At 35.0% G+C, this 22356-nt stretch overlaps 1 protein-coding gene across 1 annotated transcript; it reads left to right on the top strand.

Annotated features, from left to right (window-relative positions):
- Window positions 1–2188: 2188 nt before the first annotated feature.
- IAQ61_008346 (uncharacterized protein) lies at window positions 2189–2525 on the top strand (the record flags this gene model as incomplete). Its single annotated transcript, XM_066097965.1, has 3 exons — window positions 2189–2194; window positions 2256–2273; window positions 2325–2525. 3 exons carry the CDS (start codon window positions 2189–2191, stop codon window positions 2523–2525), a joined length of 225 nt encoding a protein of 74 aa, XP_065952010.1.
- Window positions 2526–22356: the final 19831 nt, after the last annotated feature.

The following is a 22356-nucleotide window of genomic DNA, read 5'->3' as shown; positions in this document are numbered from 1 at the left end:
AAGTTAGACTTCTACTAGGGTTCCTTAGACTTACTAGCCTAGAGAAAACCTAGTTCTAGAGAGGCTATTTTAATATCCACTATAATTGTCTTATATTCCTCTATAGCTGCGTTGTAGTTTGTCCTAGAGACTCCCCTATTAAGGGAAACTAAGCGCATGTAACTATTAAGAGATTGCTAAAGTTACGAAAGCTTCTATTTATTATCCTAGTATAAACCTCCTAACTATATAAGGAGCTGCACAAAATTTACAAAGAACTCTATAAAAGGCTAATTTTAGCCCTAATATAAGTGTTCTAACGCGACTTAGGCGCGCTCCTGCCTGTAATAGTCGCTGTAATAGAACGCTAGGTAGTTAAGAAACCTGCTTATATCCTAACGCTTACGTGCACTATCCTTAAAGTATAGTGCTATAGCGCGCTAGACTATAGGTAATAACTAGGACTAAATATATATAAACCTTACCTCCTTATCCCTAATAAAGACCTTGTCTGCACGCAGTTTAAACTCTATAGTTATTTACTAGGAGGAGAAGTTTGCCTTAGTGCTATTATATAGCAAGCTAACTAGGAAAGGCTTGTGATGTAAGGTAGGAGAGAGCAGAGGCAGCATATTATTAAACCTAGCGGGCTTAGAGGAGGGTTAGGATAGAATCTAATTGCGTATTTCCTCGTTCTATTAACGTAGTACAGCTATTATAGCAGAGTCTTAAGCCTGTTGTTCTATTAATCTATAGACCTGTTGTATTAGCCTTTCTACTATATTAGGTTGCACCTAGTTATTCTAAACATCTAGCGCGTCTATCTCTTATTACTATTATAGTATGTTTAGAAGAAGATACTAAAATATTATAGACTAGCCTTAAGGGAAGAATATAATAAGCGTTAATAATAGTATTTAGTATCTTAAAGGAGAGATAAGCCCTCTACGCCTTTTTATAGGTGTCTAGTGTGTTCGCTTAGTAGTAGTGTTAGACTCGGTCCGTCTTGTGTTAGACCTAGGCTTAGGCATAAGCCTAAGCCCTTTACAGTACAATCATAGTAGATACAATCTAATAATCTATCTCCTAAATCATTCCTAACCTTAGTAATCCAAATTTCCACAAGAAGATACTAAAATATTATAGACTAGCCTTAAGGGAGAATGCAATAAGTATTAATAATAGTATTTAGTATCTTAAAGGAGAGGTAAGCCCTCTACGCCTTTTTATAGGTGTCTAGTGTGTTCGCTTAGTAGTAGTGTTAGACTTGGTCCATCTTGTGTTAGACCTAGGCTTAGGCATAAGCCTAAGCCCTTTACATAGATTTATTACTAAAAGATAACTTTAGAGTTATAATAAGCGCATAGGTAAAGGGATTAGTATTACAAGCTATAATAGAGTAAAAACACTAAAACTTAAAGTATATAGAACTATTACTACTACTATCTATAGCTTTAAAAATAAGCGTGTAGGCTAAGAAAGTTAGGTTAATAGATTAACCGCTAACAAATACGCCAGCAAGAACTTTTCAAAGTTACCTTTATAGTATGCTATCCTTTATAAGTTATCTAATATACCCTATAAGTACTACCTCTTATTTTCTTATAGTAGAGTAAGCAATTATTAGTTCATATCCTAGGTAGTTATATTAGTATATTTCTTATTATATCTTTAACTAAGGGTATACTTGTTAATACTATACTATATAGTAACTTAAGTATATTTAAATTATCCTCCTAATAGCTATAATTTTAAAAATATAATTACTATATCTATTAGATAAATATTACGTAATTTATTACGTGTGGTAGACTTGGTAAAAATATTTATTGTGGTGTTCGGGTGGCAATAGGTTCAACACGGCTATAGCGCGCGCAGCCTCGGTATTATTTGCCGTCCCGCATGCCATCGCAGACGCTAAGTCTCGTAACTGCAGGTAGGATCTTCGTGAGTTTAATTGGCTTACTCTACCGCACACTATAGTTGATGTCGGTCCGGGCCTGGCTAAGCTGTGTCCGTCGCAGAGTGTTCTGTGCTTGATTCATCGTATAATATCCTAGTGTCTAGCTGTCGAATTAAAGTGTACAAATTGTTTCCTTGCCTGCGAGACGGGAAGGCCAGCTCACGAGCATGCAATGCAAAAGCCTTCACATGCATGCTCGAATTGCTCACATTACCTGGCAATGGAATCGAAGGATGATTGCATAAAATGAAGGTGAACTGCGTTGTTGTACGCATTCGGTATAACCTTGGTACCATACTAACGGACTTCCCAGAGACAAAGTCTAATGCACGTACGAGGAGGCTGAGTGACCAGGAAAAAGGAGATCGCTGACAGCAAAAAGCGGTATATTAGGACCAACCTCGCTCACCACGATCGCTATGATACGAGTTCCAGTGGCGAAGTATTGTTGGGAATACGGCAATCCTCCGAGGTCACAATGCTCGTCCCATGGGCTCCAGTCGAAAGAGGCAAACTCGGCTGCAAGCATGCGGCAGAGAGAAAGATCGCATTGTTGCTTATTCGGTGTTGCTTTGTTCTCTGAGCCAGCTACTGATCCAAAAAAGTACCTACGCCTTGACCGTGTGTGGCATTGAGGCACTCTATCAGGCACAAAGCACATCACGCATATTATTCAGACTTCCCAATAACATTGAAATCACTGTCAGAATGTTCAACGCAAATTCTGTAACTCTTGTCGATGACGTCTAGTACTATGTTCGGGGTCATCTACGGCCATCCTAAAATAAAAAGTGGATTCAAAGGGAAAAGATTGTTGCATGCTTACTGTTATCTCGGCTAGTTTGAGGATCACGTTACTTGTCTTGTGCCATCAAAATAGCCGGGAAGTAGCAGTGGCAAATCACATGATACTCAAACTACCCGGCGGCATGAGTTACTAGATGTTCAAGCGATCAAGGTTAGGGCTTATGTCAGTCTGGAAAATCGAACGCGTCCGATCATCAGCGGTCTGCCTTGTCGAGAGGTAAGATAGGGCAAATGATATTCGTCCGGGTTCCAAGCCTGCTAAACCTATATTAGCGCTTGGCGTATACTTAGTACATATTATACTAGGGAATATAGTTTTCTTTAAATATATCTATAGGAGCCTTACCCTATCCCTAACCATAACTAACCTAACCCTACCTACTAGTATACCCTTACTCTAACTAACTCTAACCCAAGTTGTATAAATTACGCCAAGCGCTGATATAGGTTAAGCAGGCCTGTCACCCAGACATTTAGCTTATTGTGACCCGGACGAATATCATTTGCCGTAAGACAGGGGCTTTCCGCTCAGGTCCGAATCTTTCCCTTGTCTCAAAAGAATGGCTTTGTGACCGGCTTGTTCTGGGGTGTGGCGACATGCCATAACGATATACTATGATATCAGGCATAAGTGCTCCCCTGTGGGGCGCCTGAGCCACCCCTGTATCCAACTATACTAGATTAGGGTGATACAGTAATATATTCATTTCTCGAAGTTTCTTAATACTTAGTATGCCCACCTTAGGCTTTAATTACTGCCTAGCAGCGAGCCCTTATACTATTTACTAGTAATTAGAGCTAATTCGGTGTGATTAAGTCCCAGGCTGCGCGCACAATCTCTTGTAGTCGTTCAATCTTGAAGTGCTCTAATAATAAGGCGCTTATCCTAGGTAAGATATCGCTAGGTTTGGTGCTTTTAGGTTAGTGTAGATAGTAGTGTAACTAGTGTTTAAGACATAGTAGATAGTAGTAATAGATAGTGGTGATAGATAGTGGTGATAGATAGTGGTGATAGATAGTGGTGATAGAGGTGGTGGTAGAGGTGGTGGTAGAGGTGGTGGTAGAGGTGGCGGTAGGGGTAGTAATAGGGGTTGAGGACTAAGAGATAGAAACATCGAGAAACTCAGGGGTGCATTAATTACTTTATAAATTACTGTAAATTTGCATAAAAAGTATTAGAATACAGTGTTTCTAATCTCCGTGAGCACGGCCCTACTTTACCCCTGCAAGTAGACCCACGGTGAGCACTTTTGCATAGTACCATAGTACAAGTAATTAATGGCGGCCAATATGTACCGTCGGCAACGAGTCCCCATATTGAGCATCGTGTACGCCTCGGACATCTATAGCCTGACATACTGTATATCCTCGGCATGGAAGTCCCAATGTTTGTCTCTACCCTAGGTCTGCCTTGGCCTTGGCAATCTTTGGGATGACATGACCTAATTTCCGTTTAAGGAGTATTGTCGACATTCTTGGCAGCCTTTGCAGCTTCCCTCTCTGATTCTCAAGTGTTTGAGCAGTGTGGATTTTAGAGGCGCCATGATTACATAAGTTCTGCCCTTCCCACGTTGGTCGTCGCCATGTTCATTGACGCGGCATTCGAGTCGTAAATGTAGACTTGTCGAGGCCCTACAGGTATACGCCACACCAGTCATAAATTTACCAGTCAAGTCAATTATAGGGCTTAGTATGTTGTTTAATATGTCCAGTCCTATATCTCTGTCTTCCATGCACCTCTTTTAGCATCGAGCGTGACACGCAGGCCTATTTACGGTCCTTCGACGATTGGCGCTCTGCTTTGAATATATTGTGTGGGACATGCATAAAGCCACACTATGCGATCTCTCCTGGCGCAAGAAGAGATATGAAATTACATTTGGATAATACTACACTACGGTAAAAAATTGTTTACTGTAGAATAGTACGCTAGGGGTTTACTATATAGGTGTAAACTAACCTCGTGTATACCTATAAATAGGTTTAAAGTGGTAGTTTACTTTTATTAAAGTAGTAGTTTACTTTTATAGTAGGGGTTTAAATTAAGTATAAAAAGTAGTTATATTTCTATTATACGTTATAATACCTAACTAAGATTAAAAGGGGTAGAGAAGATTAGCTTCACGCTATACGCACATATAACATAATAATAAGTCATGATATTTTTACTAATAGGAGGTGGTGATAATAGAGGTGGTGATAGAGGTGGTGGTAGAGGTGGTGATAGAGGTGGTGGTAGAGGTAGTGGTAGAGGTAGTAAAGAAGATTAAAGAAAGGAGGGGTAAAATACTTAAATAGTTAGTAGGAAACTAGTTATTACTACGTAATACTAGTAGATTAATAGAAGTAGAAATAAAAGTAGTTTACTTTTGTAGAATATATAGTATAATAAACCCTATTTAGGTTTACTTCTTCTACCTAAGCTACTTCTTAGTCTACTTTAGATAAATATAGCTACTGTAAACTGGTTTTGTACCGTAGTGCTACGTACACTTTTAAGCTTCACTCGCATAGTACTCTATCTAGTTCGGCCTAGCTCTAGCGTAAGAGGCGTAAGGCTGGTGTGGCGCTAGCGAGTGATTTTGTCTGCGCAGCACTAAACCTTTAATATATTGCTTATTGGTAGGCAGTTATATGTAAGTTATAATAGGTCTTTAGCGGTCATGTGATATATTATAAATCATTCCCATATGATGCAGCGTGGAAGGGTGGTTCCGCTTGCGGATAGAGTGTTAGGTAGTCCCATTGTCTGTTTCCTACACCAAATGACTTTGTTGCTATTATATCTGCGATGTTAAAGGGCCATTTTCAGCCACTACGGTACAAAACCAGTTTATAGTAGCCATATTTATCTAAAGTAGACTATAAAGTAGTTTAAGTACAAGAAGTAAACCTAAATAGGGTTTACTATACTATATATTCTATAAAGGTAAACTACTTTTTAGTTTATATATTATTAGTATTATATATATTAACTTTAGCGTCTATTTAAACATAGATTATATAATATACCTAATTATAGGTTATGTATTAGATAGATATATAGCACCTAGGGAGAAAATTTAGTATAGATAGAGGGTATATAGTAGGCATAATTTAGTAGGGTTACTATGCAGGAACTAGTACTAGTAGATACCTAGGTGGTATAGGCGTGCAGTATACTACCACCTAGGTACGCTATAATAATAACTAAGAGACTAGGTAGTATACCTAGTATATAAAATTATAATCTAAAATATCCTATAATAATAGGTTAGTGTGGAAATCTGGATTACTAAAGTTAGGAATGATTTAGGAGATAGATTATTAGATTGTATCTACTACGATTAGACTTATATATATAGAGCTTTAGCTACCCTTACTAGAAGGTGTATAATTAGTAAACCTTCCTTACTAGAGCTCCTGCTTTTGTTAGGCACTTGACAGTAAGCTAGCAGTTGATCAGATAGTGGGTTATACAGGGGTATTGATAAGGATTGATTGGCATTGATTGGGATTGATCAGATCAAGATGCTCCGTGATCCGGTTAATATCCCTCCTGCAACAGCTACAATAATTTAAGCGTTTTATTGCTACCTAATAGAACCTACTACTAAAAGAATATCTATTAGTTATATAAGATATACTAACTTAATAGAACTCTATATATAATACATACTCTTACACTCTTTACCTTAAATACTATATTAATTATTAGCTTTAGTAAGAAATTATAATAAACTATACTAGCGTTTCTAGAGAGGATAATAGCTATATTAGCGCCTGTAATCTTAAGCAACTTTAACTATCCTCTAGAGAATAGCACTACCTTAAGCTTGTTACTACTATGCTAGAAGGATTTAAGGATGTAACTACCTACCTTAGCTAAAACTTAAAACCTTAAGTTTAATACTTGTAGTTAATATATAACTAGCTTTTTAACTTCTTAGCTAAGATAAATAATAACTTAGGAGAGGATTTAGGTAACTAAGAAAATGTTAAATAGCTAAAGGTAGTAAAAGCTGCTACTAAAAAGGGTAGGGAAAAACTCTTAAAATACTATAGGAGGATAGATAAGGAGTATAGCTACCTATTTAACTATACTTCTATCCTAGATCTATTATAAAATCTTATAGTATATAAGGTATATTAATTATAGACATTTATAATAGTATACGCTAAATATTAGGCTAAGATAATACTTAGGATCCTTATAATAAACATATCTACTACTAATAATTGCTTAAATACCTAGATTAATATAATAACACCTAACGCCCTAGCTCTCCCTAACCTTTAATAGCTTCTATTAGATAATTATAGGGTAAGGAGTAGTTTAGAAACCTACTACTACTAGACTACTCCTAGTTAAGTAGCTCCCTAAGTCTCCCTAATAAGTATAAAGGAGGCTTAATATAATAAGAGGGTAAAATATACCTTAGCACTCCTTACGTTATTAAAGGAGATAGTTTTAATATCCTAGACTAGCAGAAATTAAATAAAGCTACCTATCCATAACTTGCATAGGTAGCACGTGATATTCTACCTATCTAGATTACAGGGGGTAGTGTTAAAAGAGTATTTAACACTAGTAAGGATCTTATTAGGGACTAGAGGCACCACCTTCCTATATAGATAATTTAGTAGCTTATAGTTCTTAAATATACTATTTCTAGTAAGGAATAGGATTCTACTATAATAGGTAGTAAGTTTATATTAGATAATAGTATAGAGGAACTTTTTAAGCTTCTAGCTAGCTTTAGGTAACTAAATATAGGGATAGCGAAAGGACAGGAGGTTCTAATTTCTAGTAGTTTAAAAGATTCTAAGGTAACTAAGGATAATATACCTATATTAGTAGAGGAGTGCACTAAATCTCTACTACAAAAATATTAAATGCTATAATACTACTATATTTTATAGCTATAATAAAAGGATATACTACTATTTTAGAGTTCTATATATAGTATATTTTATATATAACTATAAGAATAGCTATAACGTATATACTACCTATATACTACCTATATAACCTTAACTAATATCTACTTATATAAAACCTAACCTAACTACTAGGTCTATATAACCTAACCCTAACCTAAGCCTATAGCCTATGTAACCTAACCCTAACCTAAGCCTATAGCCTATGCGACCTAAACCTAACCTAAGCCTATAGCCTATGCGACCTAAACCTAACCTAAGCACTAGGTCTGTGCGACCTAAACCTAACCTAGTACCATAGCTAGTGTACACTAACCTAGATTTACTAGCCTACACACCTATAAAAAGGCGTAGAGGGCTTACCTCTCCTTTAAGATACTAAATACTATTATCAACGCTTATTGCATTCTCCCTTAAGGCTAGTCTATAACAATAGTACTGTTTATATAGATAATATACTATCTTAGTTAATCTAGCCTATCCTTATAAATGCAATCTTAGTAAATATAACTCTAGGATCTAATTAGGTTAAGGAAAGAGCTATTCTAAACTAATTAATTTAATATTGTAGGTTCTATAATATAGCTATAATACTCCTTGCAATCTAATAGGATACATAATAGACGTAGACTAGTATGCTTCTCTATACTATTTTTAAGGTAATAGTCCTAAGTATTTAAGTTAATAATCTATTAAAGTTAATTATCTATCCTAGAACTAATATATTTTAAGGAAAAATCTCCTAAGTAGAATAGAATATAGGAGTAGAGTATAGTATTACACTATACTCTTAAATAGTTATTAGTCTTCTAAGTAATTCTATATCTATACACTTAAATATCCTGTTATAGAAGTCTAATAGTAATAATAAGGTTAGAGGTTTATTTATTACAAGATAGTTATAGAAAGTTGCTATAGCATAATTTGTCTTCTTAGAAGAGTTAGCTTATAAGCTTAGCGAGTTTCCTTAATTAGGTGTAGTTTAGATACTTATTCTAGTAGTCTTAACTATCACGATTCTAGTTGTATACTACATCTTTAATAGTATTATTTTAAGTAGTAGGTAAGATTAGGTCTAACATAAAGCAAGATAAACTATATCTAGTACGTCTACCTATAGTAAAATAGAATATATAGATATATAAAGTAGAATACCTATATAGTATAAAAGAAGATAACACAAAGTCTACTTTCTATACTAATGCGTTTATTATAGTAACTATAATAAATAGAAAACTTTATAACTCTACTAATACGTATATAGCTTACTAATACTTATATTATATAGTATAGCAAAATAGTAAGTTCACGCTACTAAGCTATTATACTAGAAGACTAGCATAATTATATTATAGCTTATTAAAGGAATATACTATAGTTTAGATTAGACACTACTATCTATATTTATATATCTACTATCTATATCCCTAAGTGCTATATTAACGTAGAAACTGTTATAGATAGTATATAGCAGGTAATTACTACCCCTTACCTATAAATATCTAGTTAATAGAACAAGTTCTAGTGTTATTATTATCTTACTCTACACTAAGGTGCATACTACAAGGTAAATTAAAAGTATTATACACAACACTAGTAAAGGTGCTATAAATAAAATATTCCCTTTACTACCACTAAAGATGCTACTATACCACAGACTACTAGCTACCCTACTAGTTAACTATTACACCTTAATAACATATAAGGAGTACTTTATATTAATTCTTCCTATAATTCTACTAGTAATTCTGCTAGTAATAGTATAGACCTAATAGATAACTATAACAATAATATATAACTTGCGGACAAGGATAAAGAGGTTCTATACCTAGAGGACTTTTTAGGGGATATATAATAGTAAATAGGATATATACTATATTATAAGTAAATAGAGCGTGTTTAATACCTTTATAACACCTCTCTTAATATATACGCTATTGTTGCAGGAGGGATATTAACTAGATTACGGAGCATCTTGATCCGATCAACCCTGATTAATACCCCTAAGCTCTAGTAAGGAAGGTTTACCAATCATTCACCTTCTAGTAAGGGTAGCTAAAGCTCTATATATATAAGTACAATCGTAGTAGATACAATCTAATAATCCATCTCCTAAATTATTCCTAACCTTAGTGATCTAAATTTTAATAGTTATAAGCCTAGTTCGCGCTTTACCTTATTAAAGATCGTCCTATCTATTTAAGCGTATTGTTTAACTTAGACACTAAGCTAGCAAGCTTTACTCTTTCTTTATACTATTTCTTAAGCAGAAGCTTACTTATTACTCTTCTACTATAAGCGACTAAATCCTAAAGGGGGATATCCTACTTACTAGATTAACTAACTAGCCCACCTAGTACATTTAATTTAGATACTATGCCCTAACTAAAGGGATTTAGGCAGAGGTAGACCCTAAGGCTTAGGATACTAAAAACCACTTTAAGAATAAACCTATTAAGCCTAACATGCCAACAGATATCACGCTATCTAACACAACAAGCGAGCAGTACAAACTTAAAATAGCTTAGTACTAAGCCTACTTATTAGATTAGGCATTAAGGTTATTAGTAATTGTTGCAGGAGGGATATCAACTAGATCACGGAGCATCTTGATCCCGATCAATCCCAATCAATCCTAATCAATACCCCTGTATGACCCACTATCTAATCGACTGCCAGCTTACTACTAAGTGCCTAACAAAAAGCAGGAGCTCTAGTAAGGAAGGTTTACTAATTATTCACCTTCTAGTAAGGGTAGCTGAAGCTCTATATATATAAGTACGATCGTAGTAGATATAATCTAATAATCTATCTCCTAAATCATTCCTAACCTTAGTAATCTAAATTTCCACAGATATAAGCCTAGTTCGCGCTTTACCTTATTAAAGATCGTCCTATCCATTTAAGCGTATTGTTCAACTTAGACACTAAGCCAGAAAGCTTTACTCTTTATACTATTTCTTAAGCAAAAGCTTACTTATTACTCTTCCACTATAAGCGACTAAATCCTAAAGGGGGATATCCTACTCACAGGATTAACCAACTAGCCCACCTAGTACATTTAATTCAGATACCATGCCCTAACTAAAGGGATCTAGGCAGAGGTAGACCCTAAGGCTCTAGATACTAAAAACTACTTTAAAAATAAACCTATTAAGCCTAACATGCCAATAGATATCGCGCTATCTAACACAATAAGCGAGCAGTACAAGCTCTAAATAGCTTAGTACTAAGCCCGCTTATTAGATTAGGCATCAAAGTTATTAGCAATCTAGAACCTCTTCACATAGGTTAACAACACAGTAGATTAAGGGATCCTTACCCTAGCCTATATAGAGCTTATTAATTAAGAAAGAGTAACCCTCTAAGCACTAATCTAAGTGCTCTGCAATAACCTAGCGCTAACTAACTTAAGCGCTGCAACACTAGCAAGATCGCAGTACAAAGCTTATCTTGCTAAGGTAAAGACAAGTAGCTAAGACGCTAATTGCTAGTAGAAGGAGTAGACAATCCTATATACGCAAGCTAAGGTATACAACGTTCCTAATATTAAAGGATAGCTCGCAGTACAAGATTATCTTAAAGCTCTATCTACTAGGATCTTACTAGATTAGGGTTAAACCATGTTTTAAAGGATTATTAAAAAGTTAGTAATAGGAGAGCCAACTTACAACCTCCTATAGGTTACTAAGATCTATTCATTACTGCTCTAAGAAAACAACATAAGATTAAGCTCTAAGGGTCCTAGAGTGTTTGCAACAATAGGAGCTCCACCTTCTAACTAACCTAAGAAGGAGTCTTTATATCCATGTAGTAGATCTTACCTATAGAAACCTCCTAAATGCAAAAACGTTATTAAAGCTTAGATTAATACAGGTAACAAGCTTACCACTACTTAACAATTAGAGATCAAGAAAAAGATTAATAGGAATCTAAAATTCAAAGAGTTAAGAAAAACTCTAATTAAGTCCTATCCTATTAATCAAGATTATAGTAGTAAGGCAAAAGAAAACGCAATTACCTATCTAGGCAGTATCTAGGCGGCACTAATTAACCCTATATTAATAGCGGAGAAAACGAACAGGATCTATTTAACTATAGACTTTAAAGCTCACGCTCTATTAAAGAGCACTATCTTTAATAACGGGGGTGCAGTGCACCTAGTTAATCATATAAGCTACCTAGAAGAAAGCTTATTTAGATTAGTTAAATATAAGACGGTTAAAGCAGGAACTTAAGCTTTTCTAATCTTAGGCAGAGGGACTAGAGTGATCCCTAATACTCTTAATAGACTAAGAGGTCCAAAAACAGAAGATTTAGTGCTCACTAACGTGGTGTTAGTAGAAGGTTTTTATGTGAATATTATATTAGAAGCTTAATTGCTTAAAGCAGGAGTTTAGTTCCTTAGGCTAGATACCACCTTGCAGTTTAGATTATTAGAAAAGAGCGTTGTATTAGCTAAGTTACTACGCAAGTTTAACTTAACTTTCCTAGAATATAAGCCCTCTACCCCTTATTAAATAATCTAAAGTATAGTGCCTAAACAACCCTAACAATCCTAGACGACTTACCTAAGACACGACAGTAAGGAGCTTTAGCACTAATAATTAGGCTATTTAGGACCTAAGGCGCTTAAAGCTCTAGTTAAGTTAGTAATAAACGTTAGGATTAAAGGAACTCCTAGGAGCAAATGCGAGTACTGCGCTATTACACATGCCTAATAGGTTATATTAAGACAACTAAGGGAAAGATAACCACGTCTATACTACTAGGTATTATAGGATCTATTTAATATGCTAACAGGTATAGCTTACAAGCAATAGATCTTAGTATTAAAGTGTAACTACTTAGGAAAGCTTTATACCTATCTACTGCAAGCCAAAAACCTTAATAAGATTATATAGGTGTTTAAAAATTTTAAGAGCTTAATACTTAACTAATATAAGCTTAGCATAGTTAAGATTATGCAAGACAACAACGTTGCAACGCTCCCTTAGCGTGGCAAATCTTGTTTTTAGATCTAGGCAGCTAATAATAGTATTAAAATTAAGAGCTTACCTGTATATACCTATAAACCTAATAGAGGAGCAGAAAGAGTAGGGCAGGAGATTATAACAAAATTAATTAAAATAAGGATTAGTACTAACCTACTAACAAAGCTCTAGCCTAAAATTATTAAAGCAGCAACTTAGCTCTATAATATAAGCCTGTCCTATACTTATAATATAATATTACCTAATAAAGTGCTAGATTGTTAGTTTACTAGATACTTTAGGTGGTGGCAACTAGAGCAGATAAGGGAGGCAACTGCTAATCTCCGCCCTAATTAGAGCAGAATATACGCCTATAGCTATTAAGCTTACCCCCTTAACAGAGATTAAGTAGCTAGGCGTTACAAGAGGGTTTTTAAGGTGAACCCTTAGGGTTATATTAGATATCTAGTAGGATACAGAGCATCTAACATATACAGGATATGGATCCCCTTGCTTAATTAAATTATTACAACGCGGAACGTTACCTTTAATAAGGATCTTTTCTACAAAGAGAAAGATCTAGAGCAGCTTTAATAGTTAGAGGCTTAAAAGATAGTTAACGTTATTAGCAAAGATAAGATCTATAATATAGGAGAAGTATATAAAGAGCTTAATATCTTTAATTAGCTTTGTATTACAGCAGAGCAACATAAGGAGTCTAGTAAGTAAGGAGGACTAAACCTAGCGTAGGAGCTAGGGGGTAGGGTAGAGCTAGAGGAGGTAGATAATTAGGTTAGCTAGCCTAGTAATTCACAACCCCCTAAGCAGACACCTCTAGTGTGGGTACCAAGCACGGCTAGCTTAGCACAAAGGATCTATACAAAGTCCCCTAAGCTAATAGGGCTCTAAACTCCTAAACTAATACTAGAACTAAACTTTAGTATAGGAGACAAAGGATCTATACAAGTTATAGATTAGGGTCTTACTACCTAAGATAGTAGTGATCTAACTCACTTTAACGCCACAATAGGTAGCTCCTAGGAAAGACCTAGAGTAGAGAGTGCTATTAGTAGGTTACTCTATAAGAGCACATAAATAGGTAAGGGCACCCTATCTAGCTCTTATAGGGGTGGTAAGCAGAGCTCCTACTAAACCGTTAGGGAGAGTAACCTATTCAAACGAGGAGAAGTAGGAGGGGCAAGGTTTAATAGTATTAATCCTATAGCAGAGGATATAGGTTTAATACAGAAACATAAGTAAAAAGATAATATTATAGAGTTAAAGTAAAGTCTATAGGAGTTATCTTCTCCTATCCTCTAATCCTTTATGCCTTTATACTATTTAATCTGCCTAACTTTTTAGGCTAAGCCTTATTTTTCTCCTATTTATCCTATACTATAGCACAAACCTCCCCCCCCTTTAAGCTTGGCCCTATTAAGCTTAGCCCTTACTCTCCTCCTCTAGGTTAGTGACCTTGGTTCCTAGCTCGTCAAGCTTTAGGTGAGGGAGTAGGAGTATCTAGGGTCTCTAATCTTGAACCTAAACTTAACAAGATAGTTCTCCTCCGCGCCCTTACTAGGCTTTCTAGATAGCCTAGCCCTAGGCGCCTAGATCCCTCTGCCTTTTATTCCTCTTTAATAGCTCCTAGATGCTTTTTAACTATATCTAGAGTCTCTAATTGCTTAATCTATCTATTATACCTTTACTACTCTCCTACTTTAGTAGGCTGTACTCCCTTTGTGCTAAAATAGGATTAGTCTAGTACCCTAGCCTCCTTATCCTTGCTAAATGCAAGCTTCTTATTCTTAACGCAGATAGCCTAATTCTTCTTTAACTCCTTTACTATCTTAACCTAACTCTTCCTAATCTATGCTCCTATCCTTTCTCTATTTAAATCTCCTATTAGGTACTTCTAGATCTCTACCTTTACTAACAGGTTATCCTATTAAACCTAACATATAATTACCTTTAAGACCTAGGTAGGATAGGTAGCCTAGACATCCCTAGGAAATTGCTAACAGACTCTACTATATTTAACTAGGTGCCCTAATAGAGTCTTTAGGGCTATACTTATCTATAGGTAGGCTAGTGTAATCTCTATATATATCCTTATCTCTAGCACCTCTATTATTATTATATTATCCTATACCTTTACATACTATAGTAGAACTGTACGCCACGTTTAAGTAGTAGGTCTAGTAGATCTATATAGCATTACTAGGCTTATAATCCTTGCCTATTCTTTTTAATAGATTTCTTTCTTCTATCTTATTATAGGGCACTTCTCCCTTAGCTCTTTAGGCTAGTGTACCCTATCTTCCTATACCTAGATATAGGCCCTCTTGTTCCTCCTTAACCCCCTATCTATCTAATTTACCTAATTCTTTTATACTTCTTTAAATCTAATTAGGAGCTTAGTATAGTTATCTTAGTCCTTATTATTAAAAGAAACTAAGCCTTAGATTATCTTAAGCTCTTATCCTAACTACGCTACCTTAGAAAGGTTTACGTCTACATAACAAAAGAATATCTAGTCTCCTACCTAGGCGTACTTAGTATAGTATAGGTATAAGATTAGGTTTATAGTTTCCCTAATTATAGTATATTAGAGCTAGTATCCTATATCCCCTTATACTAGCTATTAAATAATAAAGTAGTACATAGTCCTACACTACCCTAAATTAGCTACCTACTTTATCTCCCTTAAGTGCTATTTGTATATCTTAAAGCACTTATCTACTATCCTTACTAGTTCTAGGTCTTTATAGATCTAGGTAAAGGTGTCTAGGGTTATACTTCCTTTCTATAAGAAGCCTTAGTAACTCTACTTAAATCTTATTACCTGTTATAGTTAGGCCTAGTTAATTATTAGTGCTATCTTCTTTAGCTAGTAGTAATAAGCTTGCAAATCCTTAGAGGTGTAATCTTAGTTAAATAGCTTAGTAAAAGCTACTGCAGTAACTAGGTTAGCTTGTAAATTTCCCTATTCTCTAGGCTTATAGTATAGCACATTTAGCTATCTATTACTTGCCTCTATATTTAGAGTCTAAGTGTAGAGCCCTATCTTGCTAGTAATAAACTTTAAGTAGCTAAAGCATACCTAATTTAAATCCTGCACTATCCTCCCCTTAGCGTCCTAGATAGTGCTATAATTAGTGACTTTGTAGTACTATACTTTAACTAGCTTCCTTTACTTAGTGTTATTAAGTGCGCTACTCCTAATCCTAGCAGCAATTAATTGTAGTGCAGAGCGTTAGTTTTTGCACTAATAGGGCGCTTTATTCTTAACTATAGCATACTTATCTTTAGTAACACCCTCTTCTTCTAGTATTATTATCTTAGTATCTAGAGTCTTATTAAGTTCCTTAAGTAGTCTAGGTAAAGAGTTGCGTAATTTATTTATTACCTCTATATTAGTATCCTATAGTTATAGGCCTACTACTATATATTAGCTAATAATTCTAAACTCCTAGTAAATATTCTCTCCTATCCTTTTTAAGAGCTAGGTGGCGTGTCTTCCTTAAGCTCTTATTATCCTTTATATAGGCGATTCTGCTAGAGATTCTTCCTCTAAGATATAGGTAGCTAATTTAATTTCTCCTAGGGTAGTATTTAGTATATCCTCTATCCTCTTCTTATAACTCTATAACTCCCTTACTATACTTCCTAACCTTAATAGCCCTCTATTCTAGACTACTCTCCTATCTAGCAGTATAGTCTAGGCGCGTCTAGCGTAGGATATAGTCCTAGGTAGCTAGTTATAACCTAGATTCTTAATCTCTTGTGTTACCCTCTCCTCCTCTACTTTCTTTTTAGCTACTTCTCTACTTCCTTGCAGAGAGCTAGCTAGAATATCTTTAATTTCTTTTAGCACTAGTATCCTATAGTTTGTTAATAACCTTATACCCTCTTTCTATATTTATTTGCTTAGGGGGATTATACTAAGTAGCACTCCTACCTAGTTCTCTAACTTCCTGTACTATTATAGCACTAGGTGCTAAATCTTAGCGTAAGTACTATCCTCTTCCCTGTAGCGTATATTAAAGTTATAAGGGTTGCTTATACCTTTAAGCGTTAGTCTAGGTAGGGTATATAGGCCTATTACGCAGTAACAAACAATTGCCCTAACACGTTACAAGAAATAGTCCTCTAGTTCCTCCTTAGCCTTTAAGATAGCATCTACCTTTCCTATTAGCTTAGTAATTATAACCTAGACCCTGTGCTAGTTAGTAATGTTAATAAAATTATCTTTTAACTAGTTTCGCCCCTATATTCTATAGTATACCTCTAAGTTTAGGAAGCTAGTAAGCTAGTCTAGACCCACGTAATATAGGAGGTACCTTACGTCTATACATCCTTAGTGTGTCTATCTAACTTGTAGAGTAAATTAGCTTAGGTATTTCTAACTAAATTTAGCGTAATTAGCGTAGATATACTATATTACTAAGCGTATTTTATTAAGTTGCTTCTTATATATATTACGCGCTTCCTTTATAAATAGGTACTATAACCTAAAATTAGCTACACTACTATATAACTATATAAGTGCTAGGCTAGACTCTATAAAGCTCCCTACTACTAGTATTAATCCTAAAGTTTTATTAAAGTGCTCCTCTAGTGCTCCTATAAAGTTATCTGCAATATTCCTCTATTATATAATAGTGCTTACACGTATCTTATTAATCTAGCTACCTATAGTTACACCTCCTTTCTATAGAAGAGGGATACCTTTATAAAGTGCCTAGGTCTACGTGTTAAACTCTTTAGGCTAAACTAAGTCTAACTTTTTAATAGCTAAAAGACTCCTCTATTATAATATATACTAATAGTGTAGTGCAAAACTTCTAGGTGTTATAGGCTATAGCTATAACCCTCTAGGTTATAGGCTTAACCTTAGGGACTATAGGGAACCTATTAATATTAGGGATCCTAGTAAGCCTAGCTTAACTACTAGCTACTTTCCTTTCTAGACTTCTAACAACTGTTTAGGGCTTATTATTTTATTTAGGATCTTCTAGCAGTAGCTTTATTAGATACTTATAGTTTTGTTAGATATCTAAAGTTTTTAGTATAGTTTATTATAGTAGTAGTAGGGCAGGTAGAATATATACAGGAACACGCGTGCCTTCCTATTATACTTGCGCCTTCCTATTATTCTCCTACCTTTACTTTGTTCTACCTTTACTTATTTATTATCCTTCTACCTTTACTTATTTATTGCCCTTCTACCTTTACTTTCTTATTATCCTTATTATAATTACTTATCTGCGCGCAGATAGGTAGTTAGTGTAGCTAATTAGAGCGTTATATATCTAAAGGGTTAAATTAGCGCACCCTTTAGATACCTATTTAGGACTAGCGCGCTTCCTGCCTTTCCCCTACCTATCTTGCGCCTATCCCCTAGCGCATCTTTTCCTAAGTTTTAACACTAAAGTATTAATACTATTAACTCTTAATTATTAATTATCCTCCTCTTAATTACTTTTACTAGAATCTAAGATATTAAAATATTAGTATTCTGCTTATTCTTTATCTAAGAGCGTCCTAGGTCTAATCTTAAGAGTGGGACCGCCTATATCTAGTTACAGGATTTCCTAGTCCTAATTCTCTAATTTAACTTCCTTATTTTCTTCTCTTCCCTCTATACCTAACTTATTAAACTGCATAGGCAGCGCTTAGAAGATATACCTATTTTCCTATAGTGCCCTATCCTATAACTTTATAAGTCCTTAGTCTTCCTAGTTTACTTTATCCTAGCTTCTCTAGTAGAAGATCTTTATCCTCTAGCCTAGCGTTATATATAAAAACTTAGTTCTATCTAAATCTTTTAGCTAATATATCCCTAACTCTAGAAAGCTCTACGCTACTAGGTATAGACCTAGCTATTTATTACTAAGTTTCCTATCTCTAGATATATCTATCTAGCGGACTAAATCCCACAGCAGTACTAATAAGCTAGGGCTAATTTCCTCTCTTTAAATTTCCTTGTAGTTGTCCTAATATTCTTTCTTCTATAAGCGCAGCCTCTTAATTCTTAACACTATATCTTTAAGAAACTAATCTCTTAGGTTAACCTAGCTAGCCCTTACTACTAGTAGCTAGGCCCTATCTATTATCTGCCTAAAGGGAAGCGTCTACTATATTAGAAGAGCTAGTTTAATTAGGAGTACTAGGTTCTAACTAGTAACTAGCTAGTATACAGAGTATCTAGTATTTTCTTAAATAGATATTTAGTTAGCTAGGAGTACTGTTAGTAGATTAGAGACCTAGCTCCCCTAGAGCTTCGCAAGTGCGTTAACAATTAGTTTATGCCCTCCTTTAATTTTTCTATTAGCCTAAGGGTTATAGGTAGAGATCTAAACCCTATATATGCTGTAGATAGTAGCTAAATTACAAATAACTTTTTAGAAGTTAGGCCCCCTATTAACTATAATCCTTCGCGCTATACTCTATCTATATAGGATATCTTTGTATATAAATTTAGCAATAGTTTTTAATCTATTATTTAGTAATGCTTGTGCTTTAGGCCACCTGCTTAAATAGTCCTAGGCTATTACTAGGAATTATTTCCTAGAATTATAAGGCATGTAGACTACGTTAATAGCTACTGTGCCGTGGTGAGGGATGTATAGGAGAAAAACAAGGCTTAGCCTAAAAGGTTAGGCGGATTAAATGGTATAAAGGCATAAAGGATCAGAGGATAGGAGAAAAAAGAAAACTCTAGGAGACTTCACTTTAACCTTATAATATTATCTTTTCACTCATGTTCCCGCATTAAACCATATCCTCTACTATAGCACCACTACTATTAAACCTTGCCCCTCCCACTTCTCCTCGTTTAAATAGGTTACTCTCCCTAACGGTTTAAATAGCGAAGCCTAAGGGGAACTTATCTTATCTTGGTAAAGGGGAGGGCCTAGTAGCATGTAACCAAGAGGACGTTTCTCTAAGAATAAGGAGGGCAGAGAAAAATTAAAAAATAGGTAGTGTTAATAATTAACATTGTTAAGGCAAAAATAGTAGGCCTATATTAGGACGTGGCAAACGCGCGTTAGTAGGAATAGAGTAATAATACTAAGAGGCTAACTAGAAAACATTAGAAACACCAGAACAACTAGAACAACCAGAACTAGAACAACTAGAACTAGAATAACTAGAACTAGAACGACTAGAATAACTAGAACTAGAACAACTAGAATAACTAGAACTAGAACAACTAGAATAACTAGAACTAGAACAACTAGAATAACTAGAACTAGAACAACTAGAATAACTAGAACTAGAACGACTAGAATAACTAGAACTAGAACAACTAGAACTAGAATAACCAGAACTAAAATAACTAGAACTAGAATAACTAGAACTATTAGAATAATTAGAACTACAAGAAGTATTAGCAATACTAGAAGTGCTAGAACACCTAGAACATTACTACTAATAGAAAAGCTACAGCAAAGGCTATAGGACAGTGTGCGCTATTAGCAGGAAAATAGGGCTAGGCTAAAGTTACTAACGTAACAAGAATCTACTAAAAACAAATATAAGTGCTAGCACTAGTTAGGAAGGGTGTTAGGGACATACCTACTAAGGAAGAGGAGATAGTCTATAAAAGTAAGAGACGGGAAAGAGAGGAAGTAATATAAGCAAGCAGATACTAACTTATCTAATAATTTTAATTAATATTACTAGTTTATACACCTCCTTTAATATTTATAGAAGCCTACTACCTTAACTAAGCCTATCCTTTTTACTAGGAACAATACCTAGAGAAAGTAATATTACCCTAGGGTTAACTAAAATAGAAACCTCTAGACCCCTAAGAAGAGTCCTTGTCCCTATAAGGCCTAGGAAAACTAACTTTTAGTTCTAGGGGAGGGAGGTTATAGAGTTCCTAGATAACTATAACTACTAGGCAGAAAATAGGGGGCTAGATAAAGTAGATTAGCTAAAAATTCTACTAGACTTTTGTAATACTATATACAGAATATTTGTAAAGAAGCTTAGACCTTACTAGAAGCAAGACTAGGAGGAGCTACAGGAAGCCATAAAGGAGCACTAGAGGGACTAGGATACAGCCTAAAGGATAGGTACCTAAACCTTCCTAGATACGTATATATAAGAAGCCTCTAGGAACTTCCTAGGTCTCTTAGACTACTATACTAATTTTGTAGTATATAGTAATACCTACCTAGTATCTAAATAGCTACACGAAAGTAAGGTTAGATTCTTCTTCTTTAGAGGGTTACCCTAGGTAGACAAAGAGCTAGTCTTGCTTAGTATGCTAGGAGGGCCTAATAGCAATAAGGTAGCAAGCTATAAGCTAGAGAAGATCTATACCTACGTTAAAAGAATCTATTAGCAAAGAGAAGGAATAAAATATATATTAGCTAGCTAAATAGAGGAAGATACTTAGTAGGCATATTAGATATTAGAATTAGCAAAAGCTACGCCTATAAAGGAGGATATTATAGAGGTAGTAAAAGGCGTTAGAAAGGAGCAAGCTACTACCTAACTACTACTAAACGTTAACCTAGAAATAAACTAGTTAATTAGGGCACTAGGAAAAATAAAGATAAGTTTAGCTAAGGCTAATAGGCTACAGGAACACTATATAATAGGCCTGCTACTAAAAAGCCTAGCAAACTAGCTCTACTTTATTTCACATATAACTAACGCTAGGATAGAGCAAGGAATATATTAGAATACTATAGCAATTAGGGGGTTACTAATAAACTAGCTAAGAACCTAGGGCCCTACGCAAACAACAACTACTTAGCTAGGGCTATAGAGTTATAGGGGGTATAATAAGAAACTACCTACCTATAATATATATAGATTAGAAACCCACCTAGCAAGGGACTACCCCCCTTAGTTAGAACTTATAGCGCTAGGGTAGGTAAGCACTTCCTAGAATCTAGAAACAAGGACTAGGACATTTTACTACAGACTATTATATAAAAGACTAGGGCAGGTTACTAAGCTAGCACTATAGAACCTTGCTCTTTACTAGATAAAGAAAAAGTTGCGTGAATACTATAAAGTTACTAAGGATATCCTTAGCTAGCTAGCGTTATAGGTTAAGCTAGAACTATTTAACAGAATAGATTTAAGAGGCTAGCAGTAGAGGTAGACTTAAGGACTAGACTACCTAGTGGTAAAAAGAGCAGGAGCTAACGCAATATCTTCCTAGAATTAAGGATTAGAACTAGGAGATACTTAAAAAGAATACAAGTAGTTCTTAAACTATTAAATACTATAAACTAGCAAGGAAGACCTAGTAGTAATAACACTAGATTATATGGACTTAAGATATATTATCCTAGGATTAGCAGACAAGAATACACCTAGGATCCACGCCTCCACAAGGGAGAAAGAAAAGCGAAGGGACTAAATCTTAGAGGAAGTAAGGACAGGATTAATCTAGAAGCGTAGGTAAGGAAGACTAACACAAAACCTAGTAAACTAAGAAGAGGAGGTAAGTAAGGAAATAGAACTTAAAGAGACCCTAGAGATTCTATACCTAGCTTAGGCCTATATAGACCCCTTTATAATAATCTAGCTACTAGATAATATAGGTAAAGGCTATGCGAATTTAGGGCCTAACTAGGACCTACTAGTAATAAGAAGAAAAGTATAGTTTAAAGAAGTAAAGAATAAGGAGCTTAAGGGGATAATGCGCCTAAGCCTAAACTAAATAATAGCTGCTTTTCTTAG

The sequence above is a fragment of the Plenodomus lingam genome (assembly GCF_022343315.1).
Source record: "Plenodomus lingam strain CAN1 chromosome Unknown contig_30, whole genome shotgun sequence".
Classification (NCBI taxonomy): domain Eukaryota; kingdom Fungi; phylum Ascomycota; class Dothideomycetes; order Pleosporales; family Leptosphaeriaceae; genus Plenodomus; species Plenodomus lingam.
This window is presented reverse-complemented; position numbering and strand designations above follow the sequence as displayed.